The 11,338-nt window shown below is 45.3% G+C and overlaps 1 protein-coding gene across 1 annotated transcript in view; it reads left to right on the top strand.

The window, feature by feature from the left end:
• The window catches only part of HUWE1 (HECT, UBA and WWE domain containing E3 ubiquitin protein ligase 1), a gene marked incomplete in the record, with an annotated part of 232,807 nt that overhangs the window by 214,108 nt on the left and 7,361 nt on the right, over positions 1-11,338 (top strand). Inside the window, 8 exon segments of the mRNA XM_027766840.1 lie at positions 2,302-2,848; positions 3,553-4,150; positions 5,062-5,183; positions 5,287-5,443; positions 7,050-7,182; positions 7,466-7,668; positions 8,248-8,375; positions 9,831-9,927. Of these exon segments, the coding sequence (XP_027622641.1) occupies positions 2,302-2,848; positions 3,553-4,150; positions 5,062-5,183; positions 5,287-5,443; positions 7,050-7,182; positions 7,466-7,668; positions 8,248-8,375; positions 9,831-9,927 (1,985 nt within the window).

Genomic DNA, 11,338 nt, shown 5'->3' with positions numbered 1-11,338 from the left:
CCGCAGTCCCTTCTCCATTCTCCTCTCAGGATTTTAGACACACATGCACACACACCTGGCATGAGGTTTAAGCCATCAAGTCCAGGACTTAATCTGTGGTCAGCTTACATGAGAGTCCAGCAATGTAATCATTACGCCACCTGCTGGTTCCAGTCCAACTCTCTTAATAAGTGGGAAAGCTAAAATCCTGAGATACGGACCAAGTTATCACTTGGCATGTAAAGTTGATCTAGCTACCGAAAACCATCATCACAAACGCAGGCTGATAGCAGGTGCTAGCTATGGGTTTGTTTGCTTTTATTTATTTTTTAAGAGGTTTTTGCTATAGGGCGCATGTGCTCACCAGACAGACAGAGAAACAGAAAGTGAGAAATCACCCCCCAGGGGGGATGGCCACGCTGCAATCCCTTCTCCTCCATGCTCCTCTTGGGATCTTGGGCACGCACGCACATGCACCCGGCATGAGTTTTAAGCCACCAGGTCTGGGACGCAAACTGTAGTCGACTACATGGGAGTCCAGTGACATAGCCATTATGCTAACTGCTGGTCCCTGTTTGTTTTTATTTCTGAGAGACAGAAGGAAATAGGTGCTCTCGGGGTCACCCTGTAGCCTGGTGTTTAAGGTGAGCTGGTTCCTACATGGTTGAGCACAGTTTAAATCCTGGCCCTGACAACTGGAACAACATGCTGGACTTGTGTGCGTGCATGTCTAAAATCCTGACAGGACTGAGAAATGAAAGAGGGAGGATTGTGGTGTGACCATGCCCGTTAGGGGTGTGCTTTCTCTCTTATCTCTGGTGAGTACATATGCCCTCTGGTAATTTTTTCTTAAGGATTTCTTTTTTTGGAGAGGCTTTTGCTATAAGGGTGCATGTACTCACTATAGACAGGAAGCGAGAAATCACCCCCCTCCCCAAGGGGGATGGCCATGCTGCAATCCCTTCTCCTCCATTCTCCTCTCGGGATCTTGGGCACACATGCACACATGCCTGGTGTGAGTTTAAGCCACCAGGTCCAGGACTCAAACTATGATCGACTACATAGGAGTCCAGCAATGTAGCCATTAAGCTATCTGCTGGTTCCAAGAATTATTTAATTTTATCTATTCATTTTTTTAATTTGACAAGAGAGAAAGTGAGAAAGCAAGCCACCAGGTCCGGGACTCAAACCATGGTTGGCCATGTGGGAGTGTTAAGCACCTTAACCACCACACCACCTGCTAGCTCCGCCCTCTGGCAAATTTTTAAGAAAGAAGAAATAGGTACTCTCAACAGAGTCTCACACTGTGTTCTTTTTTTTTTTTCTATAGAGGTTTTTGCTATAGGGCGCGTGCGCTCGCCAGACAGACAGAGAGAGACATAGAGACAGAAAGCGAGAAATCACCCCCCAGGGGTATGGTCACGCCGCAATCCCTTCTCCTCCATTCTCCTCTCGAGATCTTGGGCACACACGCACACGCGCCTGGCTTGAGTTTTAAGCCACTGGGTCCGGGACGTGAACCGCGGTCGACTACGTGGGAGTCCAGCGACATAGCCATTACGCTAACTGCTGGTTCCCACACTGTGTTCTTTCTAGCCAGCCAGCATCGGGTGCATGCATCTTGGGTTTCAGGTTAACCCAAGATCTGAACTACAGTCTTCATATGACTCCAGCACTGATCTCAGTGCTCTACTGACTACACTACTGTGGCTATACCTAGCTGGGGTTTTAATAAGAAGGAAAGCCATCAGCCTCCCATTCAATTAGGAAAGCAATGAACCACTTACCTTGAGATTGTAGCATCTAGGTTGGGGAAGTAGAGAAGAGTTTGTTTTTAACCAACCTGAAGCAGAGTGGGCCCAACAGGACATAGTGTGAAGGGAGTAATCAGTTCCTGTAAGTCAGGCAGCCCTCAGCAGTCTAAAGGCAGAAAGCAGTATTGTTTCCTAGACTAAGGGTACAGTCAGATTTTCACCAATCAGTGGATGATACAGACCTTGGCTGGTATCTGCTCTCTTCTTAGTTGTCATCTGATGAAGACCAGGTTAACTCATTTGATTCTCTTGTTCATCATCTCAAAAATGGGTGGTTCTCTAGGCTGTATAGCAGCCCTATGAGGCAGGTGTTAGAAACATTTGCATAGTGCCTAGTACACAGTAAACACTCAAGGGCAGCTGTTGTTACTACGAAGAGCCCTAAAACTGGACATCTTCCCTTCCTGTGCCTCGTTGGAGGTATCTAGCTCATTTCCATCCCCTGAGTGTATGCCTAATCCTAGAATTAGAATGAAAATGTCACCTAGAAACCATACTCTGTTTCCAGGCCTTCTGGCAGTAATGTGGACACTCTCCTCCGCCTCCGAGGACGTCTCCTTCTGGATCACGAAGCCCTGTCTTGTCTCCTGGTCCTACTTTTCGTGGATGAGCCAAAGCTCAATACTAGCCGTCTACACCGAGTACTGAGAAATCTCTGCTACCATGCCCAGACCCGCCACTGGGTCATCCGCAGCCTACTGTCCATCTTGCAGCGCAGCAGCGAGAGTGAGCTGTGCATTGAAACACCAAAGCTCACCACAAGTGAAGAAAAAGGCAAAAAGTCGAGCAAGAGCTGTGGGTCAAGCAGCCATGAGAACCGTCCCCTGGACCTGCTACACAAGGTGGAATCTAAGAGCTCCAACCAGCTGTCCGGGCTTTCAGTATCCATGGATGCAGCCCTAGGCTGCAGGACTAATATATTCCAGATCCAGCGTTCAGGAGGACGCAAACACACTGAGAAACATGCAAGCAGTGGCTCTACCGTCCACATCCACCCCCAGGCTGCTCCTGTCGTCTGCAGGCATGTTCTGGACACACTCATTCAGTTGGCTAAGGTGAGGAACTCACCTCCTGGGGATGGAAGAGAGGGTGGTAACAACCGCCTGGGTGAAAACTGAACGCTAAAGGGGCTAGCATTAAACATCTCTTTGCTGTTATTTAGAGTTATGCTCTGTCTTACTTCTAGGAAGTTGTCTGATAAATAACTATGTGTTATTTAATCTTCACTTTCTACAATTTTTATGCATTCTCTCTTACAACTATCTACAGTCTTTATGACTCCTGTTTTACAGGATGAATGATGAAGAAGCTGGGATTCAGAACATTTCAGTGGCTTTGTCATGTGACTAGGAAGCAATAGAGCTGGACCTACAATTTAGTTCTGGTCTAGCCAACATTTTTCCAGTGACAAGCAAGTGCTACTGTATTCCTGCCTTATGTCAAGCACTGCAAAATACATTATTTCATTTAATCTCAACAACTGCAAGGCAGTATATTTGCCTTCCCCATTTTACAAGTCTAGAGACCAGGCTCAAAAAGTTTATTGATCATTAGGTCTGCCTTGCTACAAAGCCCTTATTCATTTCTCTAGGCTGCTTCACCATCTGTTGGATAAAACTCCTATATGACATGTTTCCCCTGTGATACCAAAGCCATTCAAAGGCAAGAAGAGTCTGGAAAACAGTTGTCCTTCCCTGCTGGGGAGGCTTATTCTCTGTGGAGATCCCCTAGATCAAGACTGTTCTCCTTTTCCCAACAGGTGTTTCCCAGCCACTTCACACAGCAGCGGACCAAAGAAACAAACTGTGAGAGTGATCGGGAGAGGGGCAGTAAGCAAGCCTGCAGCCCGTGCTCTTCACAGTCCACCAACAGTGGCATTTGTACAGACTTCTGGGACTTACTGGTAAAACTGGACAACATGAATGTCAGCCGGAAAGGCAAAAACTCTGTGAAGTCGGTGCCAGTGAGCACTGGTGGTGAGGGGGAAACCTCCCTGTACAGCCTTGAAGCCTCTCCACTGGGGCAGCTCATGAACATGTTGTCACACCCAGTCATCCGCCGGAGCTCTCTCTTGACTGAGAAACTTCTCAGACTCCTTTCTCTCATCTCAATTGCTCTCCCAGAAAACAAAGCATCAGAAGCACAGGCTAATTCTGGCAGTGGTGCTTCCTCCACCACTACTGCTGCCTCAACCACATCATCCACCACTGCTTCTGCCACCACACCCACACCTCCTGCTGCACCCACCCCTGTCACTTCTGCTCCAGCCCTGGTTGCTGCCACAGCTGTTTCCACCATTGCTGTAGCTGCTTCAACCACAGTAACCACCCCCACAACTGCTACCACTACTGTTTCAAGTAAGTGTGGATATAGGCTGAGGGTACTAGGGTGTATGTTTTGACTCAACCCCTACTTCCCCACTCAGCTAATCCTGAATGAAAGCAGTCAGCTTGGTTTATGTTTGTGAGAGCAGATGCATTCATTCTCACCATCATCTGCCCCAGTTTTATTTCTTCTCTCCCTCCCACACTCGCAGATACTCTTGTGAAGACTAGTGGGCATGCACTGTATGTGAATTCCTTAGGTTAGGCACCAAAAAGGAGAAGAGAACAAAATCCCTGCCTTCTAGAGAGAAACTAGGAAAGCAACTCCCAGCCTTTCTAGTCTGGTTGAGGTAGTGAGTTCTCATAGGGAATCATTCAAGAGCAGACAGGGTACAGTGTAAATCAGGGTAGCCTCACTACCATCTCAAGAAGTATGTTTCAGAGAATATAGGGGGCTGTGATAGTAGGGGAACCATTGACAAGATGCCTGGAAATTTTTGTTGCTTTTTACACATAGTCACAAGCGTCTTTTTTTCTTTCTTTCTTTTTTTGGAGAGGTTTTTGCTATAGGGTGTATGCACTCACCAGAGAGACAGAAAGACAGAAAGCAAGAAATCACCCCTCAGGGGGAATGGCCATGCTGCATTCCATTCTCCTCTCGGGATCTTAGGCACGCACGCACGCTTGCCCAGCGTGAGTTTAAGCCACCGGGTCCAGGACTCGAACCGCGGTCGACTACATGGGAGTCCAGCAACATAGCCATTATGCTAACTGCTGGTCCCAGTCACAAGAGTGTTTAGCATCCCAATTCATTTAGATTTGGGCTTTAGTGGGTGGATTTTCATTTTGAAGCCCTGGATGATTCAATGATTTCTTAGTTTTGCCTTTTAAGTCTCTGATTTGTGAGTTTCAGAGGCTTACAGTATTCTACTGTTTCCTCAAAGCCTCTGCTACTACTAAGGGCAGCAAATCTCCAGCGAAATTGGGTGATGGGGGCAGCAATGCTGCAGACTTTAAGATGGTGTCATCTGGCCTTACTGAAAACCAGCTACAACTCTCTGTGGAGGTGAGTCTATTTTCTAACCTTCTGTGGTTGGGAAGAAAGGGAAAGTAGGGTGGATAACGTTGCAGTTCTCAGGTTGAGACTTATCTCTCACCCTTTTCCCCAGGTGTTGACATCTCACTCTTGTTCTGAAGAAGGCCTAGAAGATGCAGCCAATGTGCTACTACAGCTCTCTCGAGGGGACCCCGGGACTCGAGACACTGTTCTCAAGCTGCTATTGAATGGAGCCCGCCATCTGGGTTATACTCTTTGTAAACAGATAGGTAATAGCAGGACTAAAGCATTCTTTTTACAACTTTCCAGTTAGGTGTCATCTCTTTCTGGAATCATCCCTGGGCCCCCACGTACACTGTGTGAAAACACTGATAGCACTGGGTTATCGACTGTTTTCCTTTACTCAGTTGTTGCCTGAGAGCAAGTCTGGGCTTGTCTCTACAATCCAAGTGCGTGGCTCATGACAGGAAATCTCTGATGAAGAGAAAAAAAGTGTGCATGGAAACAACAGTGCCCCTTCCCTTCCCCATATTGAGGCAGCTTCACCACCTCAAAGATAATGCCCATTCTGTGTCCAGGCTTAGGAATTATAGGGTAAGAATAACACCCTGCTTTTGTGTGTTATGTTTCAGTTTGCCAAAGGGCACATGTGCTTACCAGAGAAAAACAGGGTACATGCCCCAATGAGGCATGGTCACATAGTAATCCCTTCTTCATTTCTCCATCCTGTGAAGATTTGGGACAAAGGGACCAGCAGGTGGCGTGGTGGTTAAGGCGCTGGACACTCCCACATGTCCAACCACGGTTCGAGTCCTGGACGTGGTGGCTTGCTTTCTCACTTTGTCTCTGTCTCTCTCTCTCTCTCTCTCTGGTCAAATGAAAATAAAATGAATGAATAAATTAAATTAAATAAATAATTAAAAGTATTTGAGGCACAAATGCACATGCATTCAAATCATTTGTCAGGTTACTGTGGGCTTTGAACCACACAGCCAGCCATGTTGGATTCAGCTCCCTTAACCACTAAGCCATGGGATGGTCCTGCTTTTGTATAGTCTTGAGGGTACAAAAATTTTAGGAACACTTTATAAATTGTCTTCCTTCTATCATCCTAACTGTTTTACCAAGAAGAAAGCTAAAACCCATGGTGATAAAGTGATTGCATAAAGGTATAGAGCCAAGTTTTTCTTTCAACATGGGGGGAGAGGGTCTCTCTGCTCTTTCCCACTCTTATCTCAGTCATGGGTCCTCTTAGATATTGACTACCTAATTAGTTGTCTGTCGTCTTACCATAAATGTCCCTGAAGTTGAGGCAGTATAAGACTTGATTGGCTAGTATGATCCAGGGTGTTCTTTTCCACATGAAAATTACAAGGTTCTTCAAAAAATATTTTGGCTTCCAACTTTCCTTGTGTGCTACCATTTATTTAGCACCCATGGGCCAGGTACTATCTAGGTACATATTATTTCCTAATTCTACAGCAACTTTGTGACGTTAGACAGTATTACTCCAATTAAAGTGGGTAGGCGAATTGAGAGGAGTCAGAAAATTTGCCTCGAGATTACCATACAACCTCAGTAGATTCAAGAGATGCATGGGATTTAGACTGAGACTTGCTGGCTCTAAAAGAAATACTTTTTCTCCTCTTTACCAAGCTGAAACTTACTAGACTCAACAGATTCCTGACTGTAAATCATTGATTCCCTGGGGAGTTGATCCATAAACTCACATGGTCTGAACAGAGCAAAATGACTGCTTACCCTGGGTTTTCTGCAGCAGAGATAAGTGTAGACTGGGGTAGGTTTCTTGAGGAGGGTTAATCTACCTTAACAGGGAAGTCTCTGAAGACTTCCTGACTCCTTTGCCGACCCCAGGTACCCTGCTGGCTGAGCTACGAGAATATAACCTGGAACAGCAGCGGCGAGCCCAGTGTGAGACCCTCTCTCCTGATGGCCTGCCTGAGGAGCAACCACAGACTACCAAGCTGAAAGGCAAAATGCAGAGCAGGTGGGTGGTAGCCATGCTTTTGACTGGGGATTAGAACCTGGGACATTCCAAAAGGTGGATCTTGCTCAATTCCTTTTTTTTTTTTTTCGTTGGTTTGGCTTTTTGTTTTCCTTTCTCTGGGCAACTTTCCTATCTGTCCTATACACATTTGACTTAATTTTTTTCTACTTATTTCCTTCTGAGGTTCCTTACCCCTCTGGTTGATAACCAGAAAGCCCTGCTTGCTCTGGGTATTTATGCTTTAATACTTTCAATATATGCAAGCCACCTCTACACTATCCAGGTTTGACATGGCTGAGAATGTGGTAATTGTGGCATCTCAGAAGCGACCCTTGGGTGGCCGGGAGCTCCAGCTGCCTTCTATGTCCATGTTGACATCCAAGACATCTACCCAGAAGTTCTTCTTGAGGGTACTGCAGGTCATCATCCAGCTCCGAGACGACACACGCCGAGCTAACAAGAAAGCCAAGCAGACAGGCAGGCTAGGTATGAAATTAGAATGTCCAATTGAGGGGCAGGGTTGGTGGTGGAGAACCCAAAGTCCCTAGAGGGGGAGGACTTAATGTCCCGTCTCCTTCCTTTTGAACTTGCCAAAAAGAAAATAATGATCGTTATTTAAAATGTTGATGGCTTCATTCTTTATCTCATTGCAACTATCTACATAGGAAATTCATCAGGGCAAGTGGGAATTAAGGGGGCATGGAAATCTAGCAAGGAAACTGGGGACCAGTCTTTTACTGAACAACAAGACTTAACTCACTGGGTGTATTCTTTTCTGCTTCCTTTCTCACTCCTAACTAAAACACTGCAGCCATGTTGCCTTCGCCATGGCCTGTCAAGTCATTTTCCCTCTTTCCTCCCGTCCCACTGAACCCTCTCACATACCACCATTCATTTGCCTTTAATCTGTAATGGTAGATCTTTGTGCCTGATGATGAGTATTCTGAAGCTACCTGAACTAAAATTTAAAGACCTTAGCAAGATGCCCTGTGGCAGCCCAGGAAATAGAAGATCAGGCATTCCCTCTTCTTACATTTTATATCTTGCCTTTTCTCTTTCTCCCAGGTTCCTCCGGTTTAGGCTCAGCTAGCAGCATCCAGGCAGCTGTTCGGCAGCTGGAGGCTGAGGCTGATGCCATTATACAAATGGTACGTGAGGGTCAAAGGGCGCGGAGACAGCAACAAGCAGCAACGGTTAGCATGATGCCTGTGGCCCCTCATTCATTTGTCTTTCCCTTCCTCCCCCACCATGTCATCAGTGGGGTTTCACTGCCCTTACCTTGTATGCTTTTGCATTAAGTTTGATATATGAATGCTTCTGGACAAAAGGGTTACTTTCTGTTGGTATTTTCTGTACTGTTTGGTGATTGGCTTATTGGTTTATTCGTTGAAGTTTGGTTTGATTGAAAGCTTGGCCATCATACCCTCCCAGCTTTCTAGTCAACAGTGGCGCTTTTGCAAACTGCCTAATGCTAAGTGTCTGGGTTCTGAGGGTATGTGGGATGATTTTTTTTAAATCTCGTGAAACAGTGGAGGTACATCAGAGATATCTCAGGAATCCTACCCTTGAAAGTCCCACGGATTTTGGTATACATCCCACATAGCTACTTTTGTCAATGGCTGCTGGCCTCAGTCTGTATTCTTAATAACCCCTTGGCACCTAAGCACTCAGCCACTTTTAGAAGAGAAAGAGCCTTCAGGTACTTAAGTAGCTACCTCATCATTGGTAACCAAGCAGAAGTAGGTACAGTAAAAGCCTCACATATGTTAGTCCGTATGTTGTGGCATGTTGTCCTATAACTCACCTTCCCAAGATCTAGGAAGTAAAGGTGTATCCACAGACCCAGTTTTGCCTTGTGTATAATTACTATTACACAGAATGATTTCATTGGACATGCTAGGAATAGCCTAGAGTTTAGGAACAGTGACTTGAGAATTAGAAAGCAAAAATAGAGCTAGTAATCTGAAATAGTTTTTTCCTGCCTGGTCTCTTTTTCATTACCTCTTAAGATAGATGGTGGCTTTTTAATAATCACACCCATGAGAAGTTGCACTCATTCCTGTTACTTGTCCTATTGTTAACCAACAAAGAGAAAACCTACTTCTGCCCATCAGAAGTTTACACATACACAAAGGCTCCTCAAAGAGTTCATGGAAAATGTGTATTATAAAAAAATTGTGCATGGATTTGAACATTTTTTCACACCAAAATAAACATACTTTTATTCCATTTTCCATAAACTTTCTCAAGTCCCCTGTACATATACTGGGTTGTCATAAAAGTCATGACATATTTTCCCTATGGTTTTCTACGCAAAAACGTATTATGACTTTTCTGACAACCCAATAGCACACCTGTCCGTAAAAGTATACTTGAAGTTCATATTTGGGAATTGGTACCTGACTGGTCTGGAATAATGTAGGAAGTGTAAGCTTCCAGGGAGCATTTTTAAAAAGCCCTCAGGGTGGAGGACAGCAAGGGAGGTGGGAGGGCCATTCATTGGTCCAGGAGAGCTCCCGTTTCCTGACCAGATATGGGGAACTTCTTTCTGTGCTTGATTTTCGAGAACTGTAAGGCCCAAACTCTAGCCTGTCCCTGAGGAAAGCAGGGTTGTGCCCTTTATGTGACTTTGTTTCCCTTTTATCCAGTCGGAGTCTAGCCAGTCAGATCCATCTGTCCGGAGGGAGGAGTCACCCATGGATGTGGACCAACCATCTCCCAGTGGTCAAGATACTCAATCCATTGGTCAGTAGTACTTCCTGTTTCTAGCCTAGCAAAATGGAGAGCCAATCTTACAAACTCTCTGATGGAGTCCCTGCTCCCAACACAGTCTCAAGTGTTTTTCTATTTATTCCCATCCACACTGGTTGACATTTGTTTGACAAGCAAAGTACACTTTGATTGTGATTCTCGTAGTAAAGAAATTATGATATGGTGGTGTGCCTAGAAACAGCATGCATTTGGAGCTTTAGCTCCCACATTGTCTAGCTTTAGGACCTGAGGCAGACTTCTCTCTCAATCCATTTTTTAGGTTAAAATAGAGTTCTTGGGGGGCCAGCAGGTGACATGCTAGTTAAGGTGCCAGACTCCCACATGGCTGGCTGTGGTTCATGTCCCAGACTCAGTGGCTTAAAACTCACACGAGACGCCTATGTGTGTGCCTACCCAACACCCTGATAGGATACTGGAGGAGAAGGGATTGCCATGTGGCCACCCCCCCAGGGGGTGATTTCTCACTTTCTGTCTCTCCAGCAAGCACATACACCCTATAGCAAAAATCTCTCAAGTAAAATTTTAAAATAAATAAGATTGTTTATAGTTGTTGGGATTAAACAAGTTAATATGTATGTAACACTTAGAGAAATACCTGGCACACAGTGTCTACTACTATTAATAGTATCTGTCAAAGCCAGTCATACATAGAGTACTCTCTGGCACACTTTTAAACATTCCTGTGGAGTAGCTTTCTCATAGGACATCCATTTTTAAAATGCTGTATTGAGCCATTTACTAGTCATCGGGACTTTGGGAGCTATTATTCCCATGTTCTCTCTTCATCTTGTTTTAGACAGCCCAAGGTCATAATGATCTCTGAGTGTCAGAACCTGAAGGATAGTCCGGATTTGGGTAGAGGATGAAAAGCAAAGGTCATGGAAGAAGCCTAAGCAGGCCAAGGATGAGGCAGGGACAAGGGGCCATGATGAGAAAACACTTGCTTCCCCACCTGAAGATGAAGCTGAGTCTTGCTGTTTCTCACTGAGCAGAGTTTAGAATAAACCCCCTGTGGGTACCAGGAAACATTCTAGAAATAGAGGTCTGTCTGTCTAGCACACCATGTCTTCCTGGGATTTTAAACTATCCCAGGACAAAATGACTAATTCAAAAGGTATCAGACTTAAAGAGTTAGAAAGATCTAGTTTTATGTCCTGGCTGTGTCATAGAAAAAGTAAGGAGAAAGACAGACTTGCTTCCAAGGGTAGCCACATCCTAAAATGTACTTAATAAACTGGAAAGCGACCATCCAAAGTTCTACCATTGTTTCCCTGCTCTAACTTCATCCATGGGTACTGTGGGAGCTAACAGACAATGGCTAGATCAGCACAGTCCTCTAGGACTTTCTATAGGAGACACTGGGCACATGCAGCTATTGAACACT

Source organism: Tupaia chinensis, unplaced genomic scaffold, assembly GCF_000334495.1.
Source record: "Tupaia chinensis unplaced genomic scaffold, TupChi_1.0 Scaffold143737_1, whole genome shotgun sequence".
In the NCBI taxonomy this organism is placed as follows: Eukaryota; Metazoa; Chordata; class Mammalia; order Scandentia; family Tupaiidae; genus Tupaia; species Tupaia belangeri.
This window is presented reverse-complemented; position numbering and strand designations above follow the sequence as displayed.